Consider the following 19,769-nt stretch of genomic DNA (forward strand, 5'->3'; position numbering starts at 1 on the left):
TAAACAGGTTGGGACTCTACTCACTAGAGTTTAGAAGAGTGAGAGGTGATCTTATGGAAACATATTGTTTCTTAAGGGGCTTTATAGGGCAAATGCTGAGAGGACGTTTCACCTCATGGGAGTCTAGAACCTGAGGGCATAGTCTCAGATTTAAGGGCTGCCAAGTTAAGTCGGAGATGGGAAGAAACATCTCAGAAGGTTGAGAGTAGAAAAGCATCTGATGAGCAGGAGAGTTGACGTTTTGGGCATGTCTAATGAAGGGCTTATGCCTCAACCATCGACTCTTCTCCTCTTCGGCTGCTTCCTGACCTGCTGTGTTTTTTCCGCCCTTCACTTTTCGAGTCTGACTCTCCAGCATCTGAAGTCCTCACTTTCTCCTTAGAGGGATGAGAGTCTTTGGAACTCCCTGCCACAGTGAGCTGTGGGGGCAGAGTCCTTGTGTTAAGGCTGAGAAAGATAGATTCTTGATCAGTAGGGGGATCAAGGGTTATGTGGAAAATACAACATGGACATGAGGATATCGAATCAGCCATGATCCTATTGAATAGTGGAGCAGGCTCAAGCGCTGAACAACCTACTTCTGTTCCTATTTGTATGGCCATATTGTCTAGAGGATATAATAACAAAGAAAGCTAGCAAAGTTAGGGAAAGCAGCAAACTTAAGTAAAAAGATTTGTGCAAAGATGAATGAGCTACCAGAGGAAGTGGTGGAGGCGGGTAGAATTACAACATTTAAAAAGCATCTGGATGGGTATATGAATAGGAAGGGTTTAGAGGGATATGGGCCACATGATGATAAACATGTCAGATTGGGATGTCCAGTTGGCATGGACGATTTGGACCAAAGGGTCTGCTTCCATGCTGTATGACTCTATGAGTGACAGGTCAGATGATTACACCAAATACTGTATAAAAGAACAGCAGTGAACGACTAAAACATTTGCTGGGATAAAGAAATTAGAGTGAGAGGAAACTAGCTAGAAATATAAAGAATGGATAGCAGGTGTTTCCACAAGTATTTAAAAAAGAAACGAGTAAGTAAAATGAGTATTGGTTCTCGGGAGAGTGAGAATAGAGTTAATAGTAGATAATAAGAAAATAGTAGATGAAATAAACTAACATTTTGTTTTTGTTTTCACTGTTAGGTACATTAAAAAATTAATAGCTGTAAATCAGGAAGTGGTAAAGAGAAAGAAACATGAAATTACAATCACAAAGGATGCTGTACTGAGCAAACAGATGGAGCTGCAGATTGTCAAGTCCCTGAGTCTTGTTGAACTTCATCCTTATGTCTTGAAAGACGAGGCTAATGAGATAGTAGATGCAGGACTATTGATTCTCCAAAGGTCACTGCATTCTGGAAAGGTTTCATTAAACTGGAAAGTAGCAAATATAACTCCTTCATTCAAGAACAGGAAGAGACAGGAAACTATAAACCAATTACATTGGAGTATGTCATGGAGAAGATATTAGAATCAATCATTAAGGAGGTTGCAGCTGAGCACTTAAACTCCAAGTAATCAGGATGAGTAGCATGGTTTTGTGAAAGAGAAATCAAGTTTAATTAGTTTATTGGTATTGTTTGAATGGATTAAGATATGTGGATAAGGGGGAGCTTGAAGGCATTTGACAAGGCACTATATAATAGGTTATTGCACAAAGCAGTGTATGGTGCAGTATAGCTATGGGTAGAAGATTAGCTCACTGGCAGAAAGCAGAATATGCATGAATGGGCTTATTTCTGATTGGCAATCACACTCTGAGTGAAGTCCCAGGAGCTTCAACTTTTTACGATTCACATCAATGATTTGTGTGAGGCGAGTGAAGGTATTGTAGTGAAATTTGCAAATGACGCAAAGGAAAGAATGTTGCAAAGCATACCTAAAGGGGTTGTAAATAAATATGGATAAATTTAACAAGTGGGTAAAAATCAGATAGATGAACCATAATGTGGGAAAACATGAAATTGTTCACTTTAGCAGGAAGAATGAAGAAGCAGAGTTTTAACAGAAAAATGACTACAGAGGGATTTAGGTGTACAGTATATATGTCAAAAAGGTTAGTATGCATCTGCAGCAAGCTATTAAGAAGACTAATATGGTCCTAACTATTATTACAAAAGGAATTAAATGTAAAAGGAAAGATATGATGTTTCATAGGGACATTAGTGAGAAGACAGCGCAAATACTGGATATAGTTTTGGCTTTCTTATTTAATAAAGGATGCAAATGCATTGGAGGCAGTTCAGACAAGGTTTATGAGCATGATACCTAGAATGCGCATGTTGTTTGGAGGCTGAAAGGCTTTATTGCCAATGGGGTTTAGAATAGTAGTGGATGACTTAATTGAAGTATATAAGATCCTGAATGATCTTTATAAGGTGGAAGGGGAAAGGATGTTTCCCCTTGTTGATGAGTTCAATATATCTCCCACCCAACTATTTCCATTCAACCATGGTTCAATGGACAGTACAGATGGGCATGCTAAAAATAAGGTGTCAAATAGGTGCAGCAAACAGACAGGACTACTTGCATGCCAAACAGCATAAGCAACGAGCAAAAGACAGAACTGAGTGATCCCATAACCAATGGATCAGATCTAAGCTCTGCAGTCCTGCGACATCCAGTTGTGAAAAATTAAACAACTCACTGCAGAGGAGACTCCACAAACATCCCCATCCTCAATGATAGAAGAGCTCAACACATTAGTGCAAACGATAAGGCTTAAATATTCATAGCAATCTTCAGCCAGAAGTTCCAAGTGGATGATCCATCTCAGCCTCCTCTAGTGGTCCCCAGCATCAAAGGTCTTCAATCAATTTAATTCACATCACATGATATCAAGAAATAGTTGGAGGGACTCGATGCTGCAATGGCTATGGACTTTGACAACATTCCAGCAATAATACTGAAGCCAAATGCTCCAGAACGTTCCACTCCCCCAGCCAAGCTGTTCCAATACAGATATAACACTGGCATCTAACTGACAATGTGGAAAATTGTACAGGTGTATCCTGTATATAAAAAGCAAGACATATCCAACCCAGCCAATTACTGCCCCATCAGTCTACTCTGCATCGTCGGCAAAGTGATGGAAGGTGACATCAATAGCACTGTCAAGCAGCATCTGCTTAGCAATACCCGCTCAGTGGCACCCTGTTTGGGTTCCACCAGGGCCACTTAGCTCCTGACCTCATCACAGCCTTGGTTCAAACATGGGCAAAAGAACTGAATTCCAGAGGTGAGGTGAGTGACAGCCCTGAGCATCAAGGCCACTTTTGACCAAATGTGGCATCAAGGAGCCCTAGCAAAACTGGAATCAATGGGATCAGGAGGCCCTCTACTGGTTGGAGTTATCCTGGCACATTGGAAAATTGTCGTTGGAGGTCAGTCATCTCAGATTTAGGACATCTCTGCAGGAATTCCTCAGGAGTGTTCTTGGACCCAACTATCTTCAGCTGCTTCATCAATTACCTTCCCTCCCTCATAAGGTCAGAAGACAGGATGTTTGCCAATGATTTCACAATGTTCAGCACCATTCACAACTTCTCAGATACTGTCCATGTACAATTGCAACAAAATCCGGGCAAGTAGCAAGTAACATTCATGCCACACAAATGCCAGGCCATGACCATCTCCAATAAGAAACAATCAAACCACCACACCTTGACATTCAATGGTGTTACCATCACTGAATCTTCCACTATCAAAATCTTTGGGGTTACCAATTGATAGAAACTCAACTGGATTGGCCACATAAACACAGTGGTACAAGAGCATGTCAGAGGTTAGGAACACCATGGCGAGTAATTCACTTCCTGACTCCCCAAAGCCTGTCTACCATCAATAAGGCACAAGTTAGGAAAGTGATAAAGTAATCCCCACTTGCCTGAACGGGTGCAGCTCCAACAACACTCAAGAAGCTTGATACCATAATGACAAAGCCGTCGCTTGATTGGCATCACATCCACAAGCATGCACTCCCTCCAAATGCTCAGTGACAGCAGTGTGTATTATCTACAAGATGTACTGCAGAAATTCACAAACGATCCTTAGAAAAGGCATTCCAAACCCATGACCACTTCCATCCAGAAGGGCTAGGGCAGGGCCGGTCCCCATTGTGACTCGGAAATATATTGCTGTGCCTTCATTGTCACTGGTCAAAATCCTGGAGTTCCCTCCCTTATGCCACTGTCTGTCACCCTGCAGCACATAGACTATAGCATTTCAAGAAGTTAGCTCACCAACATCTTTTAAAGGGCAACTAGGCATGGGCAATAAATGCTGATCCAGTCAGTGATGCCCACATCCTATGAATGAAATTAAACAACACATTAACATCTCTGAAGGAGCATATAAATAAGTTCACAGTCTGAAAGTGCCAGCAACAAGAATAAAAATTATGCCTAGGTCATATTGTTGGCTTCTTTCATGTTGTGGTACATAAGTTGAATAGCATAAGAAAATAATATAACTTGTTTTTATAGCTCTGGGGTGAAGTTACAAATTGGGAGCTTATTTTACCTTGCAGTCAATTCTTTTCTTTCTATTGAGTTGAATGGAAAAGGAAAAGAAAAAAATAACAGGTAAAATAGCTGCTCACCATTACTCCTGACGAATTTCAGTCCTATTAATTAATGACAAGGCGGGGCCAGCATATTCATTTTGAACGTAAGGATCCAGTGATTATGTTTGAATGAATGTTTCATTGGCAGCTTTACTTAAGTGAAAGGACTGCTGTATATTTAAATTCTCTTTCATCTAGTCAATTTAGTTTGTTTACTAAAACCATCAGATAGCTGTCAGAGAAATCATGGAGTTATTAAAATACCTTGGGCCAGGCAGTTTCATACTGAAGTATGGCAAGGAGGGTTCTATAAACCTGTACATATTGTAAACTTATGATGCGCCATTACTATTTTTTCTAGCTTAATTCAGTTGAATATTCTTTATTCAGAACATAGTTTGAATGTGGAACTTACTAATCCACTGGAAGTTGTTGAGGTGATTAATGTAGCCATGTCTAAAAAGAGGAATGATATTTTGATTTACATGGAGATGCTAGGACAAATATCCTTAAAATTCCAAAGCTCTCTTGATTCAGGAATTGCCCCTTTAGATTGGAAAATTATGAATGTAACACCTCTGAGAAAATTCAAACTTAAATTGCAACTATTAAATGCACAATTTCAGAAAATTGATGCTGTGGAACTGATAATCAATATATGGGTTCATTCAGGGTGAACTGCATGATACAATTGATTGATGGAACTTGCAGAGAATTAATGCTGAGAGCAAAGTAGTTACTCCATCTTGTACCATTTATATGGTTTGGTGGTCAACATGTTGCCTTGCACCAACAATTTTTTTTAAAAATGTGGATATTAAGAGTTATTTATGGTAGATAACTGCAAAATCCAGTTAACACCTTGAGTTTTACATCATGCGCACCTCATCTCAATTGTAGCATGATTGTCTAGGGTTGGATTAAAAACTAATGAGACAGTTCAAAGCGCACTGGGGAGAATTAAAAAGGGTGGTGTTATTAAATCATAAGTGAAGGATGAGGTATGAATTTCTCCTATAATTAGAAATAGTGGAGTAATTAGAATTCCTCCAATGTGGAAACAGGCCCTTCAGCCCAACAAGTCCATACTGACCCTCCGAAGAGTACCCCACCAGACCCATTACCCTACCCTATTACTCTGCATATCCCCTGACTAATGCACTTAACCTACACACTATGGGCAATTCACCTAACCTGCACATCTTTGGACTGTGGGAGGAAACCAGAGCACTCGGAGGAAATCCACACAGACAGTTGCCAGACACTGGAATTGAACTCGGGTACCTGCCACTGAGAGGCAGCAGTGCTAACCACTGAGCCACCATGCCACAATTAAAGTTGCTAACTCCAGGATACTTCAGCTTTTAAACAGATCAAAGTAAATTTGGTGAATCATTTTGCCCTTACAGCCTCTGTGATTTACCTTTGCTGAATAATTTTGGTGGTCACGATGTGTAACAGGACAGCAAAAACAGGCTGGGGTAATCAGAGAATGATAAACTGGTTTCCATCTGCTGTTTTCTGAGAAATAGCTAATCTTAATTCTTTTCATTCCTGATAACATTTGTCATATTGCAATGACTTAGATGGTCTGTGCTTAGTGAATTTCACCTATGCCTTTGTGTCAAAGACCTCTAGGTAGAGACCAACTTCAGGACCGATTACAGAAATCAGTTGCTGAGATAATCTACTCCAATGGAAGTGATGTATTTCAGTTGAGATGTGAAACCAAAGCCCTGCGCCTCTTTCAAGTGCATGCAAAAGATCCATGGCTGTATCTTGAGGAGCACAGGAGTTATCATTGAAATGAAGTATTGGTCAAGACACCAATCAACATCATAAAAACAGATAATCTAGCCTGATCACATTGCTATGTACAAACATTTATAACATGGATACAATGTTTCCCACATTACAACAGCAACTAGACCTCAAAAATGCTCATTGGACATACTGCGATTTCACACCAGACATGAGATATGTCTTTAATATGATCATGTTATCATCACCATATTATGGCATGAGAGTTAATAACACTCTCAGTCACCATCATGCTGGGTTGTTCGCTTGCAGCATTGTAACTTTGTGCAAGTAAATGGGTCTTGAATGGGCTGTAATTGGACCAAAGCACGATATAATTAAAACATTGTTTGTTTATTTATTTGCATTGGCAGACATCCATTATTTAAGAAAGAGGAGGAGACACACACGAGAGGGAAACAGAGATTAACCAATTATGGACTTGTAGATCATTATGGGAAGTAAATAGCAATTAGCAGAACATATGCAGTTTATATGGACTTCTGGAAAGTAGAGACTGATAAACAAACAACTGCATTTTTAGTTACATTGCTGTCTGAGAATAAAATGTCTGTATGCAATAAAGACACATTTGTGTGAGATGATTAAGTGGTAAAGGAAAATTTAGTGACAATGTACATTGTGTGTACTATATTGGAACGTTACTAGTTATGTTCCAAAGGAACTGTGTCCATTAAATAGTCACTGCAACTATTAAGATCTGAATAGAGACCTAAACCAAATATATGACAAAAGAGATGGAGAAAGTCACATGGATGAGAGCTTAATGTTATAAAGAAAAATTCTAAATGGAGTGAATCAGAAGCAGTTGGATTTCACATGCAAAAGGAAGCAGGGTAACCCGAACTCTTCAGAAATGTCATTATTTGAGCTTGCTCAGCAACATACTCACCCACACAGAATGGACTGGAGGAAAAAATAAATCAAACCTAATGACCCCTGAAGCTATGGCATTGGTTGCAAGGGAAAATGACAACAAAATGGTAAGAAACTGAAAGTTTGGGGTCATTCCTAAGCAATGAGTCCACAGTCAACCAGTCTGTACTTGGTCTCAAGTGTAGGGTAAATCCCATTTGAGTCATAAACATAACAGACTAAATCGAAAGTAAACCACTGCTTCACCTGGAAGGACATGTGTGCATGTCTGTGTGTGTGGACAGGAAAAGGGCAATTACATCTTCTGCCATGGGAAGGTACCATTTGGAGGGAAGAAACTGTTAGGAGTAATGGATGAATGGATCCATGTGTTGCACAGGAATGATCCCTGCAAAATGAAGGGAAAGGCTAGATGTAGTTAGATGATGGCATCTTGCTTCAGGTAGTGGAAATGGTGGAGGTTGATCTTTTGAATGCAGAGACTGGTGGGATTGAAAGTGAGGACAACGTGAACGCTATTGTTGTTCAGGTAGGGAGGGGAAGTGGTGAAGATAAAAGTGAGTAAAAGAAACAGCTCAGATAATACCCTGTTAATATTGGGTGGAAATCCAATGCTGAAGAAAATAAAAATGTGTCAGAAGCACCTCTGTGGAAGGCAACATCATCAGAACAGATTGCAGGAAGTATTGAGGGGAAATATGTTGTTAAACTAACTATGGCAGTTAGTGGGTTTGTAATGAATACCTGTATTCGAGAACAGCCTATCCCCAGAAATGGAAACAAAGAAATCAAGGAAAGGAAGAGTCAGAGATGCAACCTAGAAGTGAAATGAATAACTTTTCTCATTCCAGATGTGCTGGAAACTCAATGCATTAGAGAAAAGCTCCACATAATCTACAAAGACAAGCGGAACTGGGACCACTGCACGTACTCATCATCATAACTTTGACTTGGACTTCATCAGATGCAAAGCAATGGCAAATGAGAATTGTTCCGACCTCCTTTCAAAAAGGTGCAAATAGAGGGGCTTCAGACCATCATGATGAGGCACGAACACGTAGAAGGATTGCATATCCATGGATAAGGAAGCAGCTAAAGCTAAGAAGCTGTAAATTGTGGAACCAAACAGTACAGGCAGTTCTGATATAACACTTCCATTCTCATGCAATCGCGCAATAGTCACACCATTTAAACTATTGGGGCCAGAATAGAGTTATAGCCAATACAGGTAAGGAAAGTTTGCATTCTCCAAGTCACAGTCTAAATTCTTAAATTGTGTTAAAGCCAATTCTCATTGAAGAAACAAGTCATAGCAGAACTGAATGTATCAGAAAAATCACAAATGTTAAGTGGAGAGACTGGATACAGGAAGAAAAAAAAATCAAGATAGCAAGTAATACGTTCAGTGTGGCATGAATGGCTAGAATTAGGAGACTGCCTAAGCAGTTCTGTTTATAAATTTTGAGAAGATAGGGCTGTGCGCAGTTGTGTACAATGAGATAGGAGCTTCAGGAGGGAGATCTCCAGTAACAGTCAGTAACAGTCCTGGAAACAACAGCTTGATGGTCAAAGGTCAAGCTCAAAAAGATCCAAAATAATTTTAAAAACACCCCAACTGTTTTTTTTAAATCTTTATTAACATACAGTAACATTGTGCTTAACAGATTCTATTATCCATTTTTGTTAAAAATGACACCTGGGAGGTTGAACACAATCCAAAATACATCAAGTGAGATTTAAATACAGCAAATTTAACAAACACCCAAATTTAAAACGTGACTCTGAAGATATTTGAACTGCTTTTATTAAAAAAAAAGTGTGAAATTTAAAAGGCATGTCAAATCATTCTACTTCTTACAGCTGTCATGATCAATTTTGTGATATATGTAGAATCAAATGTTCTGAAGTCAGCAGAAACCCATATACATTAAATAATCTTAAGTTTGTAATTATTGCAATCCATCTTGCTAGGTAAATTTTGTCAAAACAAGCTCAAGTATAGTTACTGATGCAATTTAAATCATAACAATATACAGTATAGTCTAATAAATAGATTGTTTTTTATTCTGCATGTCATTATTCACAAGAATTCTCATTCTACTTTCTTTCTACGGGTAGAGAAATCAATATTTTCTGAGCGAACAAATATTGTCAGCCTTTAGTTTCCTTTTAATCATTTCGAAAGATCTTTACATATAACCATCATTTACTCCCAAAAGGCACATTATCTGGAATCAAGTAAATTAATGCAATTTCTTGGTACGGTTCTGTTCACCGAGCTGGGAATTTGTGTTGCAGACGTTTCATCCCCTGTCTTGGTGACATCCTCAGAGCTTGGGAACCTCCTGTGAAGCACTTCTGTTGGCAACCAGAAGTGACAGATTCAAACCACTACAAATGCCGGAGGAAAGATCACAGAAGCGCTTCACAGGAGGCTCCCAAGCACTGAGGATGTCACCGAGACAGGGGACGAAACGTCTGCAACACAAATTCCCAGCTCGGCGAACAGAACCACAACAACAAGCACCCGAGCTACAAATCTTCTCACAAACTTTGAATTTCTTGGTACTTTACTGATAGTGTTAGTTCCAAACAGCTTCATTGTAAATTGCAGCAATTTCATCAGTTAAAAATCCTTCTTTCCAAGGTTTTCTTTACACAATCAGGGCAAAGACATTCAGGAGCTTTCATCACAAAATTGATTGAATTAAATCCACCAGCTCCAAAACACACACCTAGTCATTCAATGGGAATGACATTACTGTCTCACTTAATGCCATTCAGGTCTAATATTGTCATACTAAAAATCTACCTTGTGGAATTTAAAAGACCACTTCTCAAAAAGAGGAGTAAATACAACTTTGTGAGACCAACTTTACAGATTGGGGGTTCCCTACTATTTCAGCTGAGCTGTTGTGGAAACCAAAGGTGGGGCTGAAAGTCTTTATGATTAATAAATAAACCTTAGTATATTTTCACATTTAGTTGGGAGAATTTCTTATTCATTTGCCTCAATATCACATGCCATAATTGAAATATATACAGATAACCCGGTAGACTTTTTCACCACATTTACAAACATGCCACCTTAAATATCCAGAATATAGAAATCCATTGGCAAAATCTGCAGTTTGAAAAATATACACTTTCCATACAGTAATTCTGTTCACATGGGATGCATTCACAGAACCAAAAGGGGAAACACTAGGTGAGATGCACAATAGATATGGTTATTTTTCATTCACTACAGCACATTACATAGAGAACATCTACTCAAACAGATTCTTACTTATGTAAGTTAGAGTCAAATAATGTAGCAGCACTGAAAGGGACAGAGGGGAAATGGATGAAAAGATTATACAGATTTTTGACTTCAAAAACTTACTCAGTTGTTTCACAAACTATACTAAACAGTAAAAAAAATTACAACTATCCTTCACACTCAATGCACTAACACAATAAATCACAATAGTGCACAAATGTATTCTTCCACCTTGTTCCTCTAGCAAGACAGAATTTGAGGGAAAAAAAGGGTCCTTTGTTTGGTATTTTTGGTAGCAAATTTAATTTTGTTTGCACTAAAGATAAATTGATTATTCACTTAAGACAAAGAAAAGGAAATTAAGAATTTTAAAAATATTCCCATGTGACTGATGAATATAAACCAGTTAAGTATAAAAATAAAAACATGGTTAAATGATTGCAAAAAAAAAAACTAACGAATATAAATCCTTAAACATGGGTTATTCACACGTGAGACAGTGATTCACTATCCATTAAACAGTGCTGGTGATATGCAACAGCATTCCTTCTCACACTAACCAGCGTTTTGATCAAGTTTTTCCAATACTCTATTGAGACGAATGTTCATAAGCCTGATTTGACCATCAAGATGTTCTAGTTTTTCCTCAACATGACTAGTATTTCTCCTCCAATAAAAGCCGACTGGACCAGTCATAATGTAGGTCAAAACTACAAAACAAAGTGGGAGCACGGCACCTTCAGGATCACCTTCAGATTTCTGCAGAATGTAGAGGCAAGCAAGGGCAAAAAAGACAATTCGTGCAATCCAGAAGCAGCCACCACATGTTATGCGTAATGTATAAAATATAAGCCCTATAAACATTGACAAAAACCAATAAGCTACAAGCACAGCAACAACTAACAGGAGAACTTGAGTTGGGTGAGTTACAGCTGTTGTTGGATTCAAATACTGGCTCACATTTGATCCTGCAAGAAAGAAAAAGGAGGAGATTTAAAATTTTGTTTGCGATAATAAACTTTAGCTGGTCACTATAGATTCTTTACAGAAATGAAACAATGAACTATTCACCTTTCCAAGCTCTACATTTGCTCCTACACAATGTATTTCAACTGCAAAAGTAGATATACAACAGGGTTGTATGATTGGATAAGATACAAATGTTAGAGATCATCCCAGACAACAATGGGGATGTAGTCTGCTCCACAATGTCATATGGTCTGCAGCACAATTATAATTAAAAGCTGTGTCAGTTCATCAGTTGCACAAGGCTGTTGGAACAATAATTTGATGATTTAAAATTGCTGAGCAGCTGTAAGTTACTGTCAAGTTCAAGATCAACGATTGCTTGTATTTTCTAATGAAACGCAAAAGCTGGGAGTGAAACAGATCTGCAAAACCCACCTTCCCGCTCAGGCAACCCACTATGCAATGCAAGCTCAGTGGCCAAGTCTTTTAGACTCTACTGCCAAAGCTACTCTTGAAGTACTTAAAAATGCCTTATGACTAATGTTCAAAGTTTATAGAAAGTAAGGTATAAAACTATATAGTTCTCCTTAAAATGAAAACAAAATCTCAGGGGATGTGTAGGTCTTCTTCTAGCACTCATTTAGTGGCTACAGAATAGCTTCTCACTCTTATTTGTGACAAGTGAAGCAAGTCGTGAAAAGCATAAAGACCAAGAACTTCCTCGACTTCAATTTTCTCCTTAAAAATCGGTGACATATAAAAATAGTCTTACCATCAATTCCAAAAATATCCAGAAGATCCATCCATATTTTCCAGATGGTTTGCAACAGCACATCCATCCCAAACACAAACTGTTCAGTAATCCTGGAAAAGAACTAAAAGAATATTTCTCATTAAACCATGCATTTTAATCAGTATATAAATTATGGTAGCTACAAGAGCTGGTCAGAGCACTGAAATTCTGCAACAAAAAAACTCTCCTGATTCCTCAAACTCTGTCCATTACATTCAGGGCACAAATCAGGAGTGTGTCCCAATTAACCAGATGGGAGGACAGCCCTAACAACACAAGAAGCCCAACACCATCAAGCACAAATCATGTTGTTTAATTGGCACCACATCTAACAACTTGAACATTCACTCTGACAGTGAAAGCAGCAGCTACAATCCACAAGACACCTGCAGCAACTTATCAAGGCAACTTCTATTGCTAAGAATGGAAATTACAGCAGATACACAGAAGCACCACTACCTGCAAGTTCCCTTTCAAGCTCACACCATCCTAACTTAGATCTATTGCTGTTCCTTCACAGTCACTGGTTCAAAATCCTGGAACTACCTCTCCATACTGTCTTGCTAAAATATTGGGGAGCCTTCACATAGTCTACAGAAGTCCAAGACGACATTCTTACAATGCTGATCATTAACAAATTTCATGAGTTCAACCCAGCAATGAAGAAAACAGAGAAATGAATCCAAACCAGATCAATTGCAGTGGCTCAAGACACATCCAACCAATACTTCCAAGACTAAATAGGGTGGGCAATAAATGATGTTTCAGCCAATGGCGCCCACAACTTCTGAATGATTAGGAAAAATAAAGCATCAACGGAGGCACAAGCCAGTTTCCAATTGGACCATAGTTGATCTTCAACCTAAACCATAATATAGAAGGAAGCTTGAAAAACAGTTAGAAATGAGAGCGCTATCACCGACTAATATCATATCTCATGAGACCTTGTGCTTGGCCTTCAATAGACAGATGTCACAAGTACCTAAGTATAGTAATAAAATTGTTTAAGACACCATATTCTGTACTAGTTAGATCAGTTTAATTATTAAGACTAACTTTGGGATTCAAACTTTAACAAATCCCACTTTCCTGCTTGATTCCCACATCCTTCAATCTATATAGGTCTTCAATATTCAATAACTGTTGATTCACAGCCTTTTAGAATAGAGAATTCAAAAGGCTCAGATTGAAAAAGACTTTCACACCTTCATTCGAATGTCAATATCTAATAACCAAATAAAAATCATGAGAGGCTCCGCAGCCTATCATGTATATGCATAAACCACTTGTCCAATACAGTCTCAATTTCCTACACTTGGTTTATTGTCTTGCAAATTATGACACATTGGATGCTGATCTAAATTCCTATAAAATGAGTGGAAGACCAGCATTATCAGGTCCTGATGCTTGGAGCATCGCTGTCATATTTTGCTCCAAGTCTAATTTTTCCATTGTCACACTTCTAAACTGCATTTAAAAGGGCTTCTCAGTCCTCCTCCTGTCATTTCACCTACTCTAATGACATCTCCCAGGGACCAAGGGTTAGACACTCAGAATAACAAACAAACAAACCAACCTTAAAAATGTTAAGTTTTTATTTTTCATTTAATAGATTTTCAAAGTTTAGCAGAAATGAAAATTTAAGCCATGAACGGTGCATTTGTTATGCAGAGCATTAGATTCAGGTTTATATTGTATCTATGCAAATTATTACCACTAGAGGATGCTTTTCACAAAGAAGTAAAACAAGCATCACTATGAAAACAAGGGTAAGCAAACCCGGTGTTAATAATGCAACACAGCACAGATTTATCAAACTGCCAGCATATTTTTATTTTAATCCATGACATTCAAGATCATCAGAATAACTTTTAACAGACTTCCATACTACAAAAGTCAATATCAAAAGTTACATGACACCAGTTTATAGTCCAACAGATTTATTTAAAAATCACAATCTTTCAAAGTGCTGCTCCTTCATCAAGTGTAGTGGAAGGAGTTGCACAGGGACACAAGCTAGTGTTTACGACCTGTTCTTAATGACTGTCTTGGAAAGTATTGGGGAGCCTTCACATAGTCTACAGAAGTGCAAGACGACATTCTTACAATGCTGATCATTAACAAATTTCATGAGTTCAACCCAGCAATGAAGAAAACAGAAATGAATCCATTCAGGAAAACATATAATTTGGATTTTGTTGGGTTCCCAGTACTTGCTGCCTCTGTTCTTTAGATGGCACAAGTCACTGATATGCAAAGTGTCACCTAATACAACCTAGCAGCTCGCTACAGCAATCTGTAAATATTAGACACTGTAGTCTTAATACACCAATGGCCAAGGATGTGCCAGACTACCTTACCCAGAACACTTTTGAACTTCAACACATTGTTAGATCCATCTAGGTAGTGGAGAATACTAATCCTACATGTATCTGGTAGGAAGCAGAGGCAGATTAAAGTCAGGAAATTAATCTCTCATTATAGAATATGCAGCCTTTTCTAGCTTTCAGTCATACAATGTGTATGGTTGGCCTACTTGACTTTGCAGTCAACAGCGACCTACTTTGAGGAAGAGGAAGGTGTGGCACTCTGCAATGGTATACCGCCAAACATTAGGGAAAGATAGCTATGCTCTTGCTAAAGTTGACAACCGCCTAGCACCCATAATGCAAATGTTATTTGCCATTTATCAGCCCAAGTCTAGATATGGTACATGCAAAGGTGAACTGATGTAACAGTCAATAGACCACACTACTATTTATACAGGCACACAGTCAATAATATTCTCACTTTATATGCTGGGTTCTGTTTGCAGCTGTTCTTCAACTACACTCATACTTACTTGAAATCCATCAAGTGTAAAGCCCTTCATAGAAATATGAAAACAGAATTGAAGTTCTTTTAAAAAGGGAGCTCCCCAACTAGGAACTACAGCACAGCCTCGTTCTTTTTAATAATTACAAATACTTCAGCAATATGCAATTAACCAACTCAAATTAAAAGCAGTTCATTTTAATTAAAAAAAAATCTTTCCAGAAGAACAAAGCAGCAAAACACAAAACACTGAAGGAACAGCAGACAAGTAAACACTAAAGGCACAGAAAGATTGATGGTATGCATCAGTATCAACTAGCTCCATCTTCTGTACTCAAAGTATTTTTCCATATATAGAGGCACCGCGATTATCTGGCATTCAATTAACGGAATTTCGGATTACTCGAGCAAAATCACAAGGTCCCGATGCTTGGCTACATTATCCAATACTTGAATACCCAACATTCGATTAACCAAACAAAACACTTCCCACCAGAGTCCTTCAGATATTTGACGTTCCTCTAATTACTATATTCAACCTGCACATATTGGGGTTGAGGGCATTTCCATCACAAATAGATCTTTAGTTAAAAGATTCACAATTTTAGAGCGAGACATTTGAGGGCAAAGAAAAGTAACTTATAAATTAATACATAACGTTACAAGTAATGTGCAATAAAGGTTCATCAGAAGTGAAATAGAAAAAGGAAGTACAAAATCTAAAATAAAAAATGTACACGTAAAACTTAAAGTAGAAAGCCAGACAGCAAACAGCTCACCCAAGTAGATAAAAACTCCATGTTGGCTCATTAACAAGTTACAGTTACAACTCCCTATCTACCAATAGTATACAGAAATGCCTCAAATCAATAGCTAGAAATTATATCCAGGCATCGTGACTACTAAAGCATTGGCCATCCCGATATTCCTTGCAGCTTTGCAGATTTTCCTCCAAATCTCAAGGAGTGGGAGTATAGCATGTAGTCTAGAGTTGTTCCATCATTCAATAAGATCATGAGGTATCCAAAGAATACCACTTAATTCCTATATTCTTACTTATACATTCAAGGTATTGCATTGGTAATAGTGCTTCTCTCCTCATTTCTTCATTGCATCAGGCCATCTGTTGCCACTCTCTTCACCATCATGCTCTCACTTTATGGCATAATTCGCAAGCTTCCACTTGTACATTGACTATATTCAGCTATATCTCTCCTACCACCAATTTAAGCTCCTTCACTGCTCCTGTGCTATTTTAATGCTCATTTGATATTCATTCTCAAACAAGCTGTGATTCCATTCATTTCTTTCAGCTGGGTTCTGGACAGACCAAACTTGAAGCATTCATAACTGAACAATTCAATTCACTTTTTCAACTGGACAATTGCTCCAGGGAAAAACAAAATCTCAAAGAACATCATTCTTTTAAAATAATCATCCATAGCTTGCCACTTCTGAACCAGACTACCCTGTGCTCTCCTGACCAGATTCATATCTATATATCTCAGTACAAACATTATCCTGCACAATGTTCAAAGTTCCACAAGTGGGGAAGATGAAGGTACTAGCCTTATTATTGCTTGACTTCAGGAATTGAAGGTCTAATGACAATTGTAAAAGTGATTATTATAGAAACCAAATTTCGTTCACTAATGCCCTTTAAGGAGCTATCACCTTTACCGACCTGACCGATATGGGACCCAAGATCACAGCAATGTGGCTGACTCTTAACTGTCCTCTGGGCAATAAATGCTGACCTAGCCATGGACACCAAATGTTTCATGACAAAAAGAGACTTTTCTCATCAGCCCTATTCTCACCAACTTAGAGGGTTACATTAAAAAAATGTGGTCAAAAGTAAAGATAATTCAGCAAAATAAAACTATAAAAAGGTGTATGTGACTGACTCGGGAAATGAAATGAAATGCAAGTGGAAAGAAAATATGCAGATCACTAACAAACACCTTGCCCTGTATGCAATGTTGTCCTATAGCCAGCTGAAGATGATAAAGAGACACACATGTTATACAGCAAAGTCAGTAAGGTGCATCTATGCCACTTGAAATGACAATGTCTTAAGGTCAAGACTATTAAACTAGTTTTCCCTTTGTTTAAAACCTATTACTAATGAAGTAATGCATATACATTTATACAAAATCACAGTGTCCTCACCACTTCAGCATTTAATACAATTAATACAAGTGGTATAAACTAAAATATGAATGCCAGAACATTACTATATGGGTCACATAATTGGGAAGCCAAGGACTAAGGATGGGGAGGAAATTAAATCAACTAAAAATCAGAAATCCACCAACCGGTAGAAATTTCTTATCCTTGCACAAACGGTTATAGCATCAATCACAGACAACTTAAACACCACTGTAAAGAATAGTGATACAATCAGTATTCCACAGATTAAGTGAATCCATGCAATGAACATTTCCAGTAAATTACTTGTTTACAGCAACAGTTTGAAAGTGTGAGACTAACACTGAGGCATGCTGAGAGAACAATCCATCTCACTTCAAATCATAAGTCACCACCTCAAAACAGCAAATATAAAATGGGGTCTCAAGTGCAATTACCTCCAAAACACACAACCTGGGAACTCAGTGCTCCCCAAAATGGGGTAGGGACAATTCCTGGCATAGATTCTACTGCTCCTCGGATGTTGCCTGACCTGCTGTACTTTTCCAGTACCACACTCTCAACTCTGATCTCCAGCATCTGCAATCCTCACTTTCTCACAGGACAATTCTGTCTACAGTAGGTGCAGATCTGGCATAATACTGTAACAAACTGGAATTACCTCTACCTTTGTCCACAATTTTTAAATGTTACCTTTCAAGTTGGAGAGAGTAGGGGTGATGAGCAAATGTTTTGACTCATTCATGGGATATGGGCACCAATGACTAGGTTAGCATTTATTGCCCAGCAGATAGTCAGAAGTAAAACTTTGGAGCTCAGAGATTCAGGGGACAAATATCAAAAGATTGGTAGCTAGTTTGCTACAAAAGAAGCAAAAAAGTAGACGGTAAAGAGTATTTAGATGAGCAGAATGTGTGAAGTGAAAGAGAACCTCTCAAAAAGGTCAATCCAGTGGCCACTGTCATTCAGATTATTTTAAGTCAAAATACACTATGTAAAAATGACACTGACAACACAAAGGAGGACTGCAACAAAATACACAAAGTTAATAATCAAGCAGAATAGAGTACAATGACAAATTAATGTCAAGACAAGAAAGATTTGTATTTTGAAAAGAGAAATAAGGGAATCACATAATACTTTCAAAACAGGTGTGGAAGCACAAATATATCAGGTTAAAAACAAAGTTGCCAGGTTATATCTCAAGGGGCAAAATCAGATTGTAAAGAAGGCATGCTCATATCAAGCACTGGTTAGGCTACACGTGGGAGATCTAGTGTGGAATAGTAGAGGTGGCGCAAAAAAAAGACAAGTATTGAAAGTGCCTTACACCCGTAAGGGAAAAGCAAGGATGAACGGGTTGGATCTTTCTGTACTTAAGAGAAGGTTGACAACCGGAAAACCTGTTCTGAAGAAGGGTTAGGGACTGAAGGGACTGTTTCCGTGCTATGACTCTATGACTCTATGACTCGGATGTTAGCTGCTGTTTCGCCACAGATGCTGGCGGAACGGCTGAGTTTTTCGAGAAATTTCTATATATGCTAGGTCTAGATCGCCCACCCTCATCACTCTCTCATACTCACAAACAGGTCTCCCTTCCCTTCTAATTCACACACTTCGTACCTCCCTCCCTCCCTCCAGTTACACACACGCTCCTCCCCAATCTCTCTCTCTCTCTCTCTCTCATTCACAGCCTCACGCCTCCATACCTTCTGCACCGCCTGCACATTCTCCTCTCCGAACACCGCCGCCAGATTCCGGGAAACGCCACTCGCCGCCCGCCTGAAAAAGTTATTCTGCTTCTCGTTTCCGGCCTGGCGGCGGGATTTCACCGCGTCCACCGACACGAAGCTGGCGGCGAGCAGCACGGCCGCCATCGCCATCACCATCCGCCCGCAGAGCGCCGCCATCACTGAGCAGATCCAAAATCAACCGTCACCGCGTGCACCCTGCAAACACGTCCGGCCCGGAACCAACCTACTGTGTAACCCGAAAACTCCTCCGGCCACCAACTTATAGTGCCACTGCTCCTCATCATGTAAAATACAAATTAGAAGACTTGTGGAGGTGTCCCTACCTTTGAACCAGGAACTGTAGGTTCCAATTGCACTTTGTTCAGAGGCGTGTAGTACCATCCCTGAACAGACTGGTGAGGAAAATATGTCTAAAATAGCAAGTGGTGGTACAGTGGTAGTGTCACCATGTCTGGACCAGGAGGCCTGGGTTCAAGTGCAACCAGCTCCAGAGGTGTGTAAGAACATCTCTGAACAGGTTGATTAGAAATAAAAGAGAAGTTTAGGAAGTTAAAAAAAATAAAAATTTCATGGAAACAAGTCAGCAGGTCATTCCCCATCTGTGGAGACTAACACAACATTTAAGAGGAAGAGGAGAACGTGAGGACTGCAGATACTGGAGGTCAGAGTCGAAAAGTATGGCACTGAAAAAAGCACAGCAGGTCAGGCAGCACCTGAGGCGCAGGAGAATCGACCATTCCTTCATCAGGAATGTCCTGATGAA

General features: G+C 38.9%; 1 protein-coding gene across 1 annotated transcript; it reads right to left on the reverse strand.

Annotated features, from left to right (window-relative positions):
• Window positions 1–9,748: 9,748 nt before the first annotated feature.
• Window positions 9,749–19,482, reverse strand: LOC122562706 (bri3 binding protein). Its single transcript, XM_043715808.1, has 3 exons — window positions 18,962–19,482; window positions 12,267–12,369; window positions 9,749–11,493 (listed from the first exon to the last, which is right to left on the reverse strand). The coding sequence occupies exons 1-3, from the start codon at window positions 19,160–19,162 to the stop codon at window positions 11,081–11,083; spliced, it is 717 nt and encodes a 238-aa protein (XP_043571743.1). The 5' UTR covers window positions 19,163–19,482; the 3' UTR covers window positions 9,749–11,080.
• Between the last annotated feature and the right edge of the window lie 287 nt (window positions 19,483–19,769).

Source organism: Chiloscyllium plagiosum, chromosome 25 (assembly GCF_004010195.1).
Source record: "Chiloscyllium plagiosum isolate BGI_BamShark_2017 chromosome 25, ASM401019v2, whole genome shotgun sequence".
Taxonomy (NCBI): domain Eukaryota; kingdom Metazoa; phylum Chordata; class Chondrichthyes; order Orectolobiformes; family Hemiscylliidae; genus Chiloscyllium; species Chiloscyllium plagiosum.